This window comes from Armigeres subalbatus, chromosome 1 (assembly GCF_024139115.2).
Source record: "Armigeres subalbatus isolate Guangzhou_Male chromosome 1, GZ_Asu_2, whole genome shotgun sequence".
In the NCBI taxonomy this organism is placed as follows: domain Eukaryota; kingdom Metazoa; phylum Arthropoda; class Insecta; order Diptera; family Culicidae; genus Armigeres; species Armigeres subalbatus.
Window position 1 is genome coordinate 232895401 of NC_085139.1, and position 19607 is coordinate 232915007.

Sequence of the window (19607 nt, forward strand, 5' to 3'; positions counted from 1 at the left end):
CCTCTGTAAATGGTTATAATATATTTAGGTTTTTATTGAAGCGTCAATGAGAATTTCTCAATTTTCAACATCTACAGATCTACAAAATTATTAAAATAATATGCTGACTTACCTCCCAAAACTCCCTAAACCACGGATTGCGCTTGTTCGTGAACGGATTCAAGCCAAAATAGTAATCATCGAACGACTTGACGTACGGGCTGTGGATCCGAATCGAAATTGACCCCAGCGCTTGACGCTCATAGTTTTCCACGACGTCAGCTCTATCGGCCCAACCGTCGCTACCAATCAACAGGAAGCGGTCGGTCATGTTCAAGTTTTTCATCGCCTTGAGCAAACCCCGAACGGTAAGCCCCTCGCAGAAGCAAACCACCACCTTGGCGCTGGCGTCCTGGACAATGTTCCGCAGAACGTCCGAGAACGATTCGTCGTCTGCGTTGCTCAGGATCTGCCGATGGAAAGTGAAGAGATAAAATTGAATTAAACTTCTGCGAATATCGTTATTAAAATAATCGTTGCGATGTTCAAAGTAATTAAACTTAATAGACGTGTATTCATAAGTTCATAAACTTACCGAATCTTCTCGAGCAATACAAACGCCGTTTCTTTCTGCAAGCTCTCGAAATGCTTGGATTCCAGATTGGCCGTAGTTTTCTGTTTAAAAAGTTTCAGGAAAGAGGTAAATTTATGACTGTTATCATTATTTAGCGCAACATTGCTGGTAATATGTAACTCATAAGCATAATGTTTTCAAATTCATGTCATATCAAATTTCACCAAAATATCTAAATGGATTCTAAAAATGATCCCCAAATTTTATTGTATCGAGTACGAATTTGGAAGATTCTTTATTGCTAAATAAACATTTTTATTGGGAAAAATCCATTAATTCAGTCACGAAAAACTGAACAAATTCGACATCCGTTCGTAGGCATCACCATTTTTTAAGGATCATCAAACTTCTCATTACCCTGACAGTATCACGCTATTTTTGGCCGTTCCTCCTTGGTTGACAAACGCGATGTCATTTCATTGGCATCCTTAACATCCCCCTCCTTATCAAACAGCACTTTATGGTAATGTCTCAAGCACTCACCGTCGGTGTTGATGGCAGACACATATGTCCAGTTGAACTGCCGCACCACATCGACCATCACCTGGGCCTGATAGTAATCCGACGGCACCACCCGCATGAACGTGCTGTATCGTGCCTTATCGGAGAGATCTTTCGAAGTGGTGGAGTAGCCAATTTGCGGAATTGAAAACAGTTGAAGCAAATTTTGAACTTGCAGGGCCACCGAACTGGATCCGGGCCCGATTACGCCGATTAACGTTTGACGGTACTTGCTTAGTGGATGGGTGGAACCGTGGTGGCTGTAGATGAGCGACATGTTCCGATGCAGTGCCTGTGGTTGAATTAGTAAATTAGAAGTAATCAATGTCAGAACTTAAGGCACCTACCATGCACGTATCCGGTTCGACTAGATTTGACATGCCAATCAGTGGCTTGCCTTCCGGTGGGATTTTGCGGGGGGAAACTATGCTGCCACCGGAGGGCGGCGATATGGAGTCCCGGATTAGTTCGATACTTTGCTGCAGGGCGACCGGTGCGTACCAGCAGGAGTCTCGTATTTCCACACCGAGGGTGATTTTTGGCAACAAGTTTGGGTTTTGATTGATTTCGTCTATCGTTTTGAACGTTACTTCAGCTCTTTGAATACCGTAGTGTTCGCGAATCTGTTGGAGAGTTGTACAAACAATTCGAAGTTAATTTCAATCAATACCAAGATTTGGGATATTTTTCATATGTAGGTATTAGAGATCATATTTCTTCGATGGCGACTGTTTGGTGTTTAGATTTATTTTTTCTTCTGATGTGTCAGATTTCTACAATATGAATATTATATAATTTTATTTTATGTTAACCCTTAAAAGGCCGGGACGACAGTCACCTCCTTCGAAGTACTCGTTCTCAGTAAAACGGTGACCAAATTTCATGACCCCGGACTTTTCTCAAAGGGATTAGTAGCGCTTTTGACTTAGGTGCCCCTGCCAGAACCCTCCCCGCGTTCATGAGTTTTGGAAATGTCTGTGTTTTTCCTTATTTTTGATGATGGCCAAATTTATCAGAATCAAGTGCAATAAAGTTCTTGTCATAAAATAAAGTAGATACATGAAATATATCAAGTCGAAGTTATTTTGAACGTTTCCAAGTTATCTGATTACTGTAATTACCGATATTAAAAGCCAGATTCCTGATTTACGAGTTGTGGTCATATTTCCTAAAATCTGATCACGAAATAAACCAAATTGTACCAGACAGGAGGGAAAAATATGATGTGCACATAAAAATACTCAGAGTACCTCCTACTCAGTTCAAATATATCATGGGAAACTTTTCTGGTGCCCCATTGTGCCTGAGAACAATGCAAATGTTCTGAAGTTCGCCTGTAAGACCTACGCAACAATGGCTTGAAAATGTTTTCGGCAGCTATCAAACCTTTCCCAACAGATCCTTAGATACCTGCCAAGAAACGTAATACCAATCTATCTGCATTTCAATACACTGAAGGCCATCCAAAACGTTCTTGAGTTCAGGATGTCAGATCTACAGTCAAGTAGAAGCGCAATGGTTGTTTCAATCAAGCTCAGGTCATCCTCCCCAGCTCAAAGAAATCAAATGACTTATTGGAAAATTTTCTGCGTGCCCTACAATGACATTCTAGAATGCGCGAAATGTTCCGAAGTTATGTCGTAAGATTTACACAACAAACGCCTCCAATATGTTTTCGGCAGCTTTCAAAACCCTTCCCAACAGATCCTTAGATAAGTGCCAAGAAACGTAAAACCAATTTTTCTGCATACATAAAACGCGACGCGAGACTGGACACAACACTTATGGTTCTTACAAACGAAAAAAGGATTTTTTTTAATTACCTTTTTGTCGACCGGTTTCGTGCTCGATTCTGCCCATCTACAGGACGTGGTCCAACCATTTCAATACACTGAAGGCCATCCAAAACGTTCTTCAGTTCAGGTCGTCAGATCTAAACTCAAGCAGAAACGCAATGGCTGTTTCAAATCAAGCTCAGGTCATCTTGCCTAGTTCAAAGAAATCAAATGAATTATTGAAAGAAATTCTGCGGGCCTCATAATGGCATTCTAGAATGCGCGAAATGTTCTGAAGTTCAGCTTGTAAGATCTACGCACAACGGCCTCCAAAATGTTTTCGGCAGCTATCAAAACTCTTCCCAACAGACCCTTGGATACCTACCAAGAAACGTTATACCAATCTATCTGCATTTCGATACACTGAAGGCCATTCAAAACGTCCTTGAATTCAGCTCGTCAGCGATACAATCAAGTAGAAGCGCAATGCTTGTTTCAAATCAAGCTCAGGTCATCCTGCCCAACTCAAAGAAATCAAATAACTTATTGAAAAATTTTCTGCGTGCCCCATAATAACATTCTAGAATGCGCGAAATGTTCTGAAGTTCAGCTTGTCTGCTGTTTTCGGCAGCTATCAAAACCTTTCCCAACAGATCCTTGGATACCTGCCAAGAAACGTTATACCGATCTTTCTGCATTTCAATACACTGAAGCCCATCCAAAACGTTTTTGAGTTCAGGTCGTCAGATCTACAATCAAGTAGAAGTACAATGCTTGTCTCAAATCAAGCTCAGGTCATCCTGCTCAGTTCAAAGAAATCAAATGACTTATTGGAAATTTTTCTGCGTGCCCCATAATGACATTCTAGAATGCGAAACAACGGCTCCAAAAATTTTCAACAGCTATTAATACCCTTCCAATCGTTGATACAGCCAAGAAACGGTATACCGATCTTTTTCATTTCAATACACTGAAGCCCGTCCAAAACGTTCTTGAGACAGGGCCTCAGATCTTCAATCAAATAGAAGTGTAGTGCCCATTCATTCATTCATTTATTTAGTTAACATCTAAACAGATAACACTGAATCAACAAATTGACGCCACAATGCACGGTCTGAGGCCGCATCTCTCCATCCCGGATACGCCCCACGCTCGCCAAGTCGTTCTGCACCTGGTCTGCCCATCTCGCCTGCGCACTCCACGCCGTCTCGTACCTGCCGGATCGGAAGCGAACACCATCTTTGCAGGGTTGCTGTCCGGCATTCTTGCAACATGTCCTGCCCATCGTACCCTTCCGGCTACCTTCTGGATACTGGGTTCGCGTAGAGTTGGGCGAGCTCATGGTTCATTCTTCGCCGCCACACACCGTCTTCTTGCACCCAAAGATGGTCCTAGCACGTCTCTCGAATACCTGAGTGCTTGCAAGTCCTCCTCAAGCATTGTCCATGTTTCATGTCCGTAGAAGACAACCGGTCTTATTAACGTCTTGTACATGACACATTTGGTGCGGTGGCGAATCTTTTCGACCGCAGTTTCTTCTGGAGCCCGTAGTAGGCGACTTCACAGATGATGCGCCTTCGTATTTCACGACTAACGTTGTTGTCAGCCGTTATAAGGATCGAGGTAGACGAATTCCTCGACCATCGAAGGTATCCCTGTCTATCGTAACACTGCTTCCCAGGCGGGCCCTGTCGCGCCTGGTTCCGCCCACAAGTGTACTTTGTCTTTGACGATCTACTACCAGTCCAACTTTTGTTGTCACGTTCAGGCGGTGTACAGTTCTGCCACCTTTGCAAATGTTCGGACAATGTCCATGTCATCCGCGAAGCAAATAAATTGACTGGATCTGTTGAAAATTCTGGCTGTTACACCCGGCTCTCCCCATGACACCTTCTAGCACAATGTTGAACAACAGACGAAAGTCCATCACCTTGTTCAGTCCCCGGCGCGATTCGAACGAACTTAGTGTTCGCCGAAATCTTCACACAGTTTTGCACACCATCCACCGTTGCTTTGATCAGTCTGGTAAGCTTCCCAGGAAGCTCGTCCATAATTTTCCATAGCTCTACGTGGTCTATACTGTCGTAGGCCGCCTTGAAATCAACGAACAGATGGTGGTTGGGACCTGGTATTCACGGCACTTTGAAGGATTTGCCGTACAGTAAAGATTCGGTCGTTGTCGAGCGGCCGTCAACGAAGCCGGCTTGATAACTTCCCACGAACTGTTCACTAATGGTGACAGACGACGGAAGATGATCTGGGATATCACTTTGTAGGCGGATTAGGATGGTGATCGCTCGAAAGTTCTCACACTCCAGTTTGTCGCCTTTCTTGTTTATTTATCATCAGACTAAGGCCGGAGTGGCTGTGCTGCAATAAAAGTCTTCTCCATTCAGCTCGGTCCATGGCTGCGCTTCCAACCACGCAGTCTGCGGAGGGTCCGCAAGTCGTCCTCCACCTGATCGATCCACCTTGCCCGTGTGCACCTCGCCTTCTTGTTCTCGTCGGATCGTTGTCGAGAACCATTTTCACCGGATTACTGTCCGACATTCTGGCTACGTGCCCGGCCCGACGCAGTCTTCCGATTTTCGCGGTGTGAACGATGGATGGTTCTCCCAACAGCTGATGCAACTCGTGGTTCATTCGCCTCCACGTACCGTCCGCCATCTGCCCACCATAGATGGTACGCAACACTTTCCTTTCGAAAACTCCAGTGGCGTTGGTCCTCCACGAGCATCGTCCAGGTCTCGTGTCCGTAGAGGACTACCGGTCTAATGAGCGTTTTGTAGATTGTCAGTTTGGTACGGCGGCGAACTCTATTCGATCGAAGGCCGTGGAGTCCAAAGTACGTACGATTTCCAGCCACTATGCGTCTCTGAATTTCTCTGCTGGTATCGTTATCGGCGGTCACCAGTGAGCCCTGACACGAATTCTTCAACCACTCGATTTCGTCACCACCGATAGAAACTCGTGGTGGTTCACATTGACCTCTCTTGAGCTCTCTTCCTATCATGTACTTCGTCTTCGACGTGTTGATGACTAGTCCAATCCGTTTAGCTTCGCTTTTCAGTTCGATGTAGGCTTCCTCCATCCTCTCAAAGTTACGTGCCATGATATCTGTCGTCGGCGAAACCAAATAACTGGACGGATTTCGTGAAAATCGTACCACTCGTGTCAATCCCTGCCTTCGTATTACTCCCTCCAAAGCGATGTTGAATAGCAGACACGAAAGACCATCACCTTGCCGTAACCCTCTACGGGTTTCGAAGGACTCGAGAATGCCCCTGAAACTCGAACTACGCACATCACCCGATCCATCGTCGCCTTGATCAACCGTATCAGTTTATCCGGAAATCCGTTTTCGTGCAAGCCGCCATAGCTGATCCGATCGATTGTATCATATGCGGCTTTGAAGTCGATAAATAGATGATGTGGGCACGTTGTATTCGCGGCATTTCTGCAATACCTGACGTATGGCGAACACCCGGTCTGTGGTAGAGCGTTCACCCATAAATCCGCCTGGTACTGCCCCACGAACTCTCTTGCAATTGGCGTTAGTCGACGGCATAAAATTTGGGAGAGTACTTGTAAGCGGCGTTCAGCAATGTGATTGCGTGGTAGTTGCAACAATCCAACTTATCTAGCCTTTTGTAGATGGGACACACGACACCTTCCATCCACTCCTGCGGCAGAACCTCATCCTCCCAAACCTTGGTAATCACCCAATGCAGCGCTCTAGCCAGTGCTTCACCACCGTGTTTAAACAGCTCTCCTGGTAGGGTCAACCCAGGGCTTTGTTGTTTTTCAGTCGGCCGACTCCTCCTGGATTTCCTGGAGATCTGGAGCCGGAAGTCGCATGTCCTGGCGTGCTCCTAGGTTCATTACCATACCGCCACCGTTGTCTGCCATATCGCCATTCAGGTGCTCTTCGTAGTGCCGCTGCACCTTTGGATCACCCCGCTCGTTCGTAAGAAGGTCTCGTTGTCCTTACACATATCGGGCTGTGGCACGTGGCCTCGTGAACGGTTCAACTTCTCATAGAACTTTCGTGCGTTATTAGCGCGGTACAGTTCCTCCGTCTCTTCACGGTCTCGATCTTCCTGCTGGCGCTTTTCCTCCGGAAAATCGAGTTTTGTCTGTTCCGCGCCCGTTTATATCGTGCCTTGTTTGCCCTCGTGGGTGTTCCAGCAATCCCGATGTTGCATTCTTTCTTCTACTAACTGCCTCTATCGCCGTCATACCAGTCGATTCTTCGATCCGGAGCCACCGTGCCTAGTGCAGCGGTTGCGGTGCTTCCAATGGCGGATCGAATATCTCCAGCCATCTTCAAGAGATGCTGCGCCCAGCTGCTCTTCCGTTGGGAGTGCCACTTCCAGCTGTGCGCGTAGTCTGGGCTAGTCTACCGTCTTGTAGCCGCCCAATGTTAGCGCGGCGGACGACTCCGACGCGTGTTGTACCGTCGAGAGTTTTGAGCAGACATACTCGCGACGAGATAGTGGTCGGATTCAATATTCGCACTGCGGTAAGTGCGTACGTTCGTGATGTCGGAGAAGAATTTACCGTCGATTTGAACGTGGTCGATTTGGTTTTCCGTTATTGATTAGGTGATTTCCATGTCCTTGTGGATATTCTTACGGGGAAGAAAGTGCTCGGACTACCATTCCGCGGAGGCTGCAAAGTTTATGCATCGTTGGCCGTTGTCGTTCGATACGGTATGAGATCATCCGTCCGATGACCGGTCTATACATTTCCTCCTTCCTACCTGAGCGTTCATGTCACCGATAACGATTTGACGTCCGCAGTGGGCATCCATCGTATGTCTGCTCCATCGTCGTCGGATCTCCCTTCGTGTGGGCAGACGTTGATGATGCTATAGTTGAAGAAACGGCCTTTATCCTCAGCTTGCACATCTTTGCGTTGATTGGCTGCCACCCAATCACGCGTTGGCGCATCTTTCCAGCACTGAAGCCGGTTCCCAGCTCGTTGGTTGCCACAGCTTTGGTAGAAGTAGCCGCTCGATGCCCGCTTTTCCACACTTTCTGTCCTGTCCAGCAGATTTCCTGCAGCGCACGACATCGAAGTTGGATGTAATTCATCGTAGATCATCCTGTCGCAACCTCGAACCTAGCGACTTGCAGTTCCATGTTCCAAGCTTCCAATCGTGATCCTTTATTCGTCGCTCAGGTCTTTGCCGATTGTATCGAGTCGATTATCTTCTATGTCGTTCGTAATAGTTGTTTTGAAGGCGGCTTATTGGGCCTGCGCAAACCTCCTGTCTCGTCGGAGGGCCGTTGTGTCAGGGCTGTTTAGCGTCCCACCTAACACCAAACTTGGGCTAGTGCGCTTTGAGCGGCACACGGTCGCTTTGGCGGAGCCTACTTGCGGATACATGCAGCTTTTTATAGAGGTTTAACAGGGCCCACTGTCAAACCCCACCACATCCCAGGCAGGACAACTCGCAGATGGCCTGGGGAGGGATCGTCAAGCCCTTGGACATAGTCCCTGCTGCCCCCGCCTTTCTTGTAGATGGGGCATATAACCCCTTCCTTCCACTCCTCCGGTAGCTGTTCGGTTTCCCAGATTCTGACTATCAGTTTGTGCAGGCAAGTGGCCAGCTTTTCCTGGCCCATCTTGATGAGCTCAGCGATACCATCCTTACCAGCTGCTTTATTGGTCTTTAGCTGTTGAATGGCATCCTTAACTTCCCTCAAGTGGGGGCTGGTTCTTCCATCGTCCGCTGAACTGACGTAATCTCCTCCGCTGCCTTGACTTTCATTGCCTGTACTCTCAGCTATCAGATGTTCCTCGTAGTGCTGCTTCCACCTTCGATCACCAACGTTCGTCCGTCAAGATGTTCTCATCCTTATCCCGACACATTTCGCCTGCGGCACGAAGCCTTTGCGGATGCGTTGAGCTTCTGATAGAACTTGGGTGATCTTGAGAACGGCACAGCTGTTCCATCTCCTCGCACTCCGCTTCTTCCAGGCGGCGTTTCTTCTCCTGGAAAAGGCGGGTCTGCAGTCTCCGCTTCCGTCTATAATGTCCACGTTCTGCCGGGTACCTTGCTGCAGCGCGACGTGGTTCATCTGCCCCTCCACGTACCGTCCGCCATCTGCACCCCACCAGATGGTACGCAGCACTTTCCTTTCGAAACCTCGCGCGTTGGTCCTCCACGAGCATCGTCCAGGTCTCGTCCGTAGAGGACTACGGTCTAATTAGCGTTTTGTAGATTGTCAGTTTGGTAGGCGAACTCTGTTCGATCGAGGTCTTGCGGAGTCCAAAGTACGTACGATTTCCAGCCACTATGCGTCTCCGAATTTCTCTGCTGGTGTCATTTTCGGCAGTCACCAAAGAGCCCACACAAATTCTTCTACACTCGATTTCATCACCACCGATGCAAACTCGCGGTGGTGGCTCACATTGCTTCTCTTGAACCTCTTCCTATCATGTATCCTGTTAATCCCTGCTCTTCGTATTACCCCTTCCAAAGCGATGTTGAATAGCAGACACGAAAGACCATCACCTTGTCGTAACCCTCTGCGGGTTTCGAAGGGACTCGAGAATGCCCCTGAAACTCGAATTACGCAGATCACATTCATGTATATGACAGTGTGTAAATAATAGATTCGATGTACCTATTTCTGTTGCCTTAAACTGAATCGGTTACCGATGCACATATACATGTAATGCGTAAGGCTAAAAAAACAATAATTTTATCCATGTTTAAATTAAAAACTGATTATATACATCAGTCAAATGTGATATTGAATCCGCATTTTATTTCCAATTTTAATATAGTGAACAATTGATAATAGGTTTAAAGGATGTAATTCGAAATCTACCTCATTGATTATATACCACAATACCATAATTGAGTTACGAGAACTGGATAAATTGGAAACGTGAACCCTTACTCCTGTGTTAACAAATAAATGACAAAATCCATACTTTTTCCATAAGTTTTGTCAAGATTATTAAGATATTCTGAGTCTTGACTTCACAACTGTCTATTATTTGTCAGAATATACCTGGAACATCGCCACGTATAATCGCAATTGAAAACGTTTGGCCTGGAAGTGTTTGAAACCTATTTGTAATTGAGTTTTGTGGCTTATTAAATTTCCTCTTGATTATTTTTCCAATTTACGAGAAGTTTTGAAACGAAAACCAAACTTGTTCTTTTATATACATTTTTGTTAAGATGGTACTTCAGATGGTAAAAGTGTCTTTAGGACAATGATATATCCCAAAAAGTATATTTCTGCAATTTTCTGGTCGATGGAGAATGTTTCGTAGTTTGTGATGAAACACATTCCTCTCTCTTGAATGAGCTCGGGAGATAAACAAAAATCGGCTTTCTTGATGATTTTTTCTTTCGTTTCTTCATTGTCAATCCTCATTCACTTTTCGTAAACATTTGTGGTAAGCAATTTCAATAAATTGTGTTTTGACGGGAGTAATAAAAAAAACGATTCCAAGCACGGACAATATGGAGATGTTGTAAGTAAAATATAATTTTTATCGTCTTGAGTTTTCTTGGTTTTCATCGCTTTTGTTTCTTTTTCTCTCGTTCCAGAGAGCGAGTAATGGCGCTTAAATCTAGGTTTATATGTACATCGATGTACATAAGATTCGTCATACTTTCATAATAATCTATCTGAATTTATGGAATACTTTTACCCATCAGTGTATAATCCAGGGCACTAGACTAAAAATTGTGTCCCATCCCAAGACGTCGAGGACCCATGGAGTGTACATTTATCTTCTTAGCAAAGTCACTCCCAACGATTCGTCAATCATCTTTCCCTTGAATGTAAACGGTTGGTACGTTGCCCTTTCTTCCTTTCGTATATTCAAAACTCTTCGTTGATCTGTTATTTATGACTAAATAATCTGATTGCCGGGGATTTCTGGATTTTCTCCCAAAGTCAAGCCTGCACGGTGGGCTCGGCTGTTTAATATTGTGTCATATTTATGATATGCTGCAAATATTAATGCAGACAAGAAAATGCTCGGGAATACAACCGACATTTCCACGATGCTTTTCAATACTGGCTGTGCATGTGCTAAGACAAGGCAAGACATAGGATAGAATGTGTTCATGGCCAGAAGCACCTTGAGTAAGGCTTCAAGATCTTCATGCTAATGGTCATCCAAAATATTTCTGGAGAAAGATTGACATGAGTAACTAAAGGTCTATCAACCGGTTTTAAATGTGGTACATGCGCTTTGATATTCGATATTCGCCGATTTTGTCTAACACGTTGTTTAACACGTTCTCGACTTGAAGTTATCTCGTCCCAACTTCTTCACATTTTGCATTTTAACGGCATAAACTACTTCGTATAAGTGATATGAATGGAGTATGTTTACTACCTGGAAACAATGACAACAAGAACTACTTGGAATGCAAACATATATTAAAAATGGGTTGCACGAGTTGTTTATTCTTTAAAACCTGCCTCCATTATGGTGGTTGATCCACAGTCCTTAACTCTATGAAGTTCGTAGATTACCTGAAACCCATGACAACAACAAGAACCTCTTGGAATGCAAGCATATACCAAGAAGGGGTCACACAACTTGTTTATCTATCAGCTGAGGATATTAAAACGAATAAGAAAAATTCAAAGGAAAATTACAGGAAAATTACAGTGTGGCCCGCAGGCCGCACCTTTGTTTTGCTTTTATCGTTTTGTACGGAGTGAATTAAACACCAGTATCCGTTTTATCACCCTCAGCTGATAGATATATTTAAAAGCTTTCGACCAAGTTCTAATTTGGTCAAACCTCATTTTTATTGTGTGAGAAGCAAATTAAGGAAAAAAGCCCAAAGTGCTGAGCACCACTGATTTAGGAGATCTATTTAGGATGGCGAAAAACTTCCATGCATCGTTTGTCAAGAACATTGACTTAACTGACGAGCAGACAAATTTTAATGTAGTGAAGAGTAAGTTATCTACCATATAGACGTATAATAAACAACCACAAACATCTAAAAAAAATCTCCGTCGAATCAACAAGTTGCTTCATCCCTACTAAAGCAATCTGCTATAGCTGACCTCCAACATCCGTTTTGCCTGTCTTGGCTTTATAATCCGCTGCCACTCTGCCGTTATCCACTGTGATCAAGAGAAACAACGGAACAAGCCCCCTTAACTGAATAACCATTCAATTTGCACCTTCGACGCGCGGGAAAAACTCCTTCATTATTCGTTTTATTTTTGCCACATCCTTCCGACTGCGAATGAAGGCCCCGCCATGCTGATGACAGGAAGAGCGAACGAGGTGATGATGGTGTTGACGGGGAAAAGTTTCAATCAAGCGAGTGGAGGCAGATTCAGGCGGAAATCGACGTTTTCCCCCGGCAAGAAAAAGGTGGGTTCAGATTGATGGTGGAGGAAGTTCAGAAGCTCAGAAGTGTCGTGGTCGCTTGTTGATTCATGTCCATTCAATGAAGAAAGGTCGTGCAAGTTGATTGATGTTAATATTGCTGGTGATACTTTGCGTGATAAGTGCCTAACAGTTTATGTTGTGAGGTTGAATATGGGTAATGTTAATTCTTCTTCTTCAATGGCTCTGCATTCCAACTGGAATTTGGCCCACTTTTCAACTTAGTTTTCTATTAGCATTTCCTCAGTTATTAATTGAAAGCTTTTCCATGCCCGCCAATGCATGAGTATGTATCTTGTGTAGCAAGTACAATGGATACATTATGCCCAGGGTGTCAAAAAAGATTCCAATCCGAAAACATCCTAGACCGGACCGGGAATCGAGCTCGCCATCTCCGGATTGGCAATCCTACGTCTTTGCTCGCAAAGCTACTGAAGACCCCGAGATGTAGAACTATATTAAAATCAATTCAATTACCAATCTTAAAAAAATACATTTTTAGAAGTGTCGTGAGATATTTTAATAAAAATAACAAAGGTCTATTGGTATACAATATGGCACATCCATGAATCATTGGCAACGTTAATTGAAAACGAGAATTCTCTGAGTTATGGTGGGAAAACCGATCTATCTGTTCGTCATTTCACCTTCCATAATTGCGTTAGGTGGTAAGACGCTTCGTAAATTGCTGGTATTCATAACATGTGATATTTTAATTCACCTGAGGCTTCATCGGCGGCTCGACGGCTCAAAATGTGTACATCAATCTATGCCTCGTGGAAAATCGCCCTGTCTCGACTGCTTACTTGAGTGCTTTGATGTTCGCAGTACACCAATAAACGAGCCCACCACAAGGTGTATAACATCAAAACTCACTGTTCGTCGTAATCTAAAACAGGAATTTCCTTATTGCTGTTCGCTACCGCAAACCGCGGCAGTTTACTGGTCTAAGAAGGTACAGTAGATAACGATAATCTACGAGCTATGTATGCGCCTCAATTGCATTACTGTTTTGGGAATTCTTCCGTTATTGCTGTTATGAGCATATTTTATTATCCGGAGGATTTTGGAAATTGGTTAGCAATGTTATCCTTTTCACTTCGTTTATGGTCGTTCCACAATCATACATCTTCTGTAGTTATTAGGAAATGAAATGAATTGTCCTCTACAAGCTGCTAAACAATTTGAAGTGTTCTATATTTTGACCAAGTCAATCAACTTCCACAAGAACAATTCTGTTCGTATTTCTCGGTTTTGTAGTTTTCAACTTTAGCTCAATTTGAATTGACAGACTGAATGGAAACATCACTTGCAGTAAAAGTTTATATGCTCTCCATTCAATCGAGTTTCCTTCAGCTAAAAACAATGCTGCTAACCAAACGCACTGGATTGGATTGGATTGATTTGCTTCTGTTTGCATTTTTGTTATGACCACCGTATACGTAACTGAGAACTGACCGATAACCGATTGACCATAACTGAAATGAAATGGACGGGCACACCGATAGGTAGCCGCACTGGATATATCACTTTTTTTGCCAATCGGATACAAAACAACCAACATGCGTTAACATACGAGGGAGAACCGTTTATATAAAACAACACAAACAGAGCATTATGAAGTTCGAAATCATTCTCAAGTCTAAAACCGATTTCTTTTTAGCCTCAATGAAATAAATATCGAAACAAGGAGACGCGTGGTTGCTTATAAATCGCTCTTTATGGAAACCTATGTGTTTTTTAAATTACCTCATTTAAAAAGGTAGGATGAGAAAAGCATAATCATTAAATTTGTTTTTGCATCATTGCGGAAAACTAAACATGGTTTAGAAAATCCTTCAAAGTTATCCGTTCTGTAACACTCTCCCCTATTCCCGGAATATACCAACGAAGTCATTTCAATGGAGAAATGCATCGTTCTCCAAATTGGTTTAACAGTCAAATGTTCTTGTGTCAATCGGTAGAAAGTTTGGCTCGAAACAAAGAAAACAATTGAGAACCGTTTGCAGCACCCAGTTATGGTGACCCCGTTGATACGAAGGAAAATCACCCGTCGCACTACCAATAATAATCACTCAATGCTTCCGAATTCGTTTCATCGAAACAATTCAAGAAAGGAGTGGAAATGGCTGCGTGTGGAAACTTGGCTTTTCGGATAAAGCGAATCTTTTGTCCGCTCTTGCACAGAGACGAATAAATGAATCCATCGAATAGACAAAAGCCATCGACGGAACACAAAGTGCTTTTATGCTCTGTCCCGCCGAAATGGAATGTTTCAGTTTTGACGACCATGCCACACTCAGCGAATTTGATTCAACAGCGCCACTAGCGCACTATGGGGCAGGATTTCCAGAACATCACATGTTGCTTATTCGAGCGTGTTTTATTGTAGTGTAAAATGGGCCTACTCAAAATTGCGTCGTACCCGATTTTTGTTGAAAATGGGACATTTCAAAGTTTGAGTAAAAGATATCACATCTCGTAAAAGTGTTCTCTGTGTTTATATAACGGAAATGCGAAGAATGGCTCGGGAAGAAAACTACAAAGAAGTACAGTTTCATCTGATACACGTTATATAAAAACGAGCAATGGGTAATGTTTCTAACATAACCGCGAGTAGACGTAGGACTTGTATAACATTTACATTTATACATTTAACTTTTGATTTATGGAGTTTGATTATAGGTATTGATATTGGAAACGACAGCTTCCATGCTGTGTAGAATTATTAGCTATTTGTTTATTCAAAACTTTTGGAAATAAAACTAATAATTAAATACATTATTTTTTTGTGATTTTTTGTAGTATGCATAAAAATGCTTTGTTTCTAACTATTAAGCCCTTATTTACTCTAGCAAATGTAGGGAATTTATAGATTTCTTATTGACGATAGTATTCAAAGCTATTCTATTAATAAAATATTCATACTTGTGCAAAATGTGCTATTTTAGGGGAACTGTTCCGTTTCCCAAACAAAAAATAAGGCAGCAATTTCGTTGCTTCTTTTAGCTAACATACGTGCTTATTGCTGGAAAAAATCCCAACAATAAGAAACAAGTCAAGAAGAAGTAACCCCGGGTAGAGCTGAAAAACAAACAAACAACATAATAATAACAAATTTTGCTGTGATATCAGATTATGTTATTCTTGTGTTATTCATAAATAACATAAAATAGCATCCCAACAACAAGTTTTGTTATAATAGTAAAATTTGTTATTTATATGTTATTGTGAGAAAAAGCAGAACAGCAAATCAAGAACACATTTTGCAATCATAGCAAAGTTTGTTATTAATTTGTCATTTTCATTTTCAACATATCAATAATAACTGATTTTGATATTTTCTTTTCTTCGAATATTTTGCTATTGGTTTGATATTATAATAGCAAAATGAGTTATTTATGAGTTATTTGCTAGAGCAATGTCTGTTATTATTTTAGTTATTTTAGCAACTATATCAAACAAACTAACATCAGATTTTGCTATTCTGTTATTCCTATATTAATGGTAAAATTAGTTATTATTTTGCTATTTTCATCTACCCGAGACCCTACTAAAATAGAAGAGGTACTGCTAATACGTTAACGAAAAAATATTTAATGTTTTGGCTCCAAACTTCTAGTCTAAGTCAAGCTTAATAATATAATTTCCCAGAAAACGAAAACCAAAGTGTAAAATAATGTTTATTTAGGGGAAAATACCTATTCTTGGCAGTCTAAGACATTCACCAAATTGAATGATAAAAATAATGAATAATTACACAAAAACACAGGTACAGTTTAACTGATATACATTTGTATGCTCTTTCTTTTATGATTGGTATTCACTAAATATAGCAGCTTTTACCATAAACTCAGTCAATTTAATATAAAGCAACAGGTCAACGTTTCTTCTATTGGCATAGCAATTTCTATTATCAGCAATGAGTTTGCTCCCTTTAGCAACTAGACATGGAAGTAGAAAACTGGTAATGTATTGGTGCCAAATGCTGGTTGTTTATATCCTTCAGTAGTAAAATTCATTCATATTAATCGGCCGCACGCTCATCTCGCTTCACTCAATTTTGGAACAAACTTTATTATTTATCAAAACTGGCTTAAAACAAAACATGAATTTTTAGCCTTGGCATCAATTTTATGTCATGTAGACAGATAGGCAAAATCATTTAAACACATTGTAAAACAAATTTAACCCTTATGCGGCCAACAAAAAACAGACGTGAATGACAGATAGGGTACTAGTGTATTCAGATATTGACATTTTCATAATTTTTACCATTTTCAACCTATTTGAATATTGTTGGCCATTTTGGAGAAGGGAACTTATATGCTTTTTGTCCGCTGCCAAGATTTACATCTTTTGTCTTTTGTAATGCCTTAGAGTCGTAAGCAAAAGTCTATCAACCAGTTTCAAATATACAACTTGCTCTTTGCGGTCCTTACGTGATATGTTTGTTTCATAAAAAAAAATCATGGTGGTTGTGTACAAGACACGACCGCTCAACGTAAACTACGTAAAACCAAATATATACACATAAGAATTAATTTTTGTCTGTCTGCCCTTATAGATTAGGAAACGGCATGAACATTTGTATGTAGAGGTTTTTGGGAACGATGAAGATTCTTATGATGGTATTAGACCCCTCCTCTTCTCCCATACAAATAAAGTACTAAAGCCTGTCCACGTTAAATTTCGGACACTGAGATAATATCCAAACGTTTTTCAGCCATTTTATCAATTTGGACGAAGATGAAAACGTGCTAGATGTATCACATAAAGCGGATAGATTCAGCTATGCGAAAATTGATCTTCTCTGCGGTTTGTGAAAATTTAAAAAAAATCGCATTGGAAGATGGGTGTCCGAAATTTAACGTGGACAGGCTTTAATTTCTGCTTTAATCAAAAATTAATCTAAAAAATAGAATCTAAATTTGCAAATTTCGAATACTTCTTTTAAATAATGTAAAAAATATATCTATACTAGCTTTATGTACCCGGCCTTGCTCGGAATTGCCAGTTTGGTTTGCAGTTTTCTTTTAAAAATGATAAAACCAATGATAAATGATAAATGATAAAACCAATTGGTCAACAGGGTAATTGTGTTTACTTATTCATATTTTATCATTTAATTAAAAGAAGGCTTTTGGAAACACTGACTGATTTTGAAGAAGGGATCGTGGGTTTGAAAAGCCTTACTCCAGGCAAACGTCTTTTTCTAAAGAAGGAAAAACATCCATCGATGCCATATTCAGGGCAAACACATATTTTTAAAGAAGGGATCACACCCACCATTGCCTTATTCCGGGCAAATGCCTACTTTTATAGAAGCAACACATCCACCATTCAGAAGCAAACACATTAATCATTGCCTTTCACTGGGATACTATTATTCCAATGAAGGGTAACAATTATGATTGTTTTATACCCAGCAAATGCTTGCTTCCTATGCATGATTTTTCTGATGCTGTTCTTAATTATCTCAAGTGTCCTGCATGTCGAATGACCTTAGGCCAAATAATGTAATGTTAATGGTTAATTGCAATTGAGACAGGCTTGTTGTTTTTTAGTCGGTTGCTTTGACGAGGTGGTCGCCAGTGCAGCCAAAGTAATTTGGTAAAAAATCTTCCAAGTATCATATATCAAAACTTGATGTTTTTCTTTCCGTTCCATCCATTACTTATGTAAGAGAAGCGTAAAACTAACAGAGAGAAGTTTTCGCACGGCACCGCCACCAATCGAAGTAACCGGTACGATTGTGACAGCAAATTTTACTGACTACTTGGCACATACTTCCCTAGGTCCAGTACTTCAATTAAATTATGTGACAGTTCTCAAATGAACTGCTGTCAAAAATTAGCTTACAAATCATGCTGTCAAGTGACAGCAAGACTGGCAGCCCTTTGATTTATTTCAAATTTATGGCCACTTCAAATTGAAAAAAAATACACTACGTACGCACAGTGGTTCCCCATGGGTCATAAATCCAAAAACATGACTTTATCGAAATTCAACAAGTTATCCCAAAACAGCTACGTTATGGTATACTACATACTACTACGTGTCTGCTATTCAACATCGCTTTGGAGGGAGTAATACGAAGGGCAGGGATTGACACGAGTGGTACGATTTTCACGAAGTCCGTCCAGTTATTTGGTTTCGCCGACGACATTGATATCATGGCACGTAACTTTGAGAGGATGGAGGAAGCCTACATCAGACTGAAAAGTGAAGCTGAACGGATTGGACTAGTCATCAACACGTCGAAGACGAAGTACATGATAGGAAGAGGCTCAAGAGAGGTCAATGTAAGCCACCCACCACGAGTTTCTATCGGTGGTGACGAAATCGAGGTGGTTGAAGAATTCGTGTACTTGGGCTCACTGGTGACTGCCGATAACGATACCAGCAGAGAAATTCGGAGACGCATAGTGGCTGGAAATCGTACGTACTTTGGACTCCGCAAGACGCTCCGATCGAATAGAGTTCGCCGCCGTACCAAACTGACTATCTACAAAACGCTTATAAGACCGGTAGTTCTCTACGGACACGAGACCTGGACGATGCTCGTGGAGGACCAACGCGCACTGGGAGTTTTCGAAAGGAAAGTGTTGCGTACCATCTATGGTGGGGTGCAGATGGCGGACGGTACGTGGAGGAGGCGAATGAACCACGAGTTGCATCAGCTGTTGGGAGAACCATCCAACGTTCACACCGCGAAAATCGGAAGACTGCGGTGGGCCGGGCACGTAGCCAGAATGTCGGACAGTAATCCGGTGAAAATGGTTCTCGACAACGATCCGACGGGAACAAGAAGGCGAGGTGCACAGCGGGCAAGGTGGATCGATCAGGTGGAGGACGACTTGGGGACCCTCCGCAGACTGCGTGGTTGGCGAAGTGCAGCCATGGACCGAGCTGAATGGAGAAGTATTTTATGTGCAGCACAGGCCACTCCGGCCTTAGTCTGATGATAAATAAAACATAAGATTCAATCGTCATTTTTGTAGAATTTGAGCTAATATGATCTGTATAAGGCTTCGAATTGAAGATAATCCAGTTAAATAAACTATACGTGAAAATGTTGGCATACCTCATGAAACTTATGTTTTACCTTCAAATCCCCTACAGAAACATCCTGTGAGTAAATATTTACACTCTAATCTGTCATCTAAAGGCTATTTCAGCTGCGACCATCTGCGACCAAGCAAATGGTAAACAAATAACTTTTCTATATTTCTTCGACGGAAAAACAAATTTCTTCTTAATTTTGATATCTTCATCCTTTACAAACATATGTTTCCCCTTCAAATCCCCTACAGAAACATCCT

General features: G+C 42.1%; 1 protein-coding gene across 2 annotated transcripts in view; it reads right to left on the bottom strand.

Moving 5' to 3' along the window:
- Positions 1–19607, bottom strand: part of LOC134205863 (metabotropic glutamate receptor 1-like) — a 143209-nt gene that overhangs the window by 50397 nt on the left and 73205 nt on the right. For both annotated transcript variants that reach the window (XM_062681521.1, XM_062681522.1), the window contains 4 exons: positions 1462–1737; positions 1097–1406; positions 575–654; positions 113–448 (listed from right to left, as the gene is read on the bottom strand). In XM_062681521.1, coding sequence (XP_062537505.1) covers positions 113–448; positions 575–654; positions 1097–1406; positions 1462–1737 — 1002 coding nt within the window. The remainder of the gene's footprint in view (positions 1–112; positions 449–574; positions 655–1096; positions 1407–1461; positions 1738–19607) is intronic.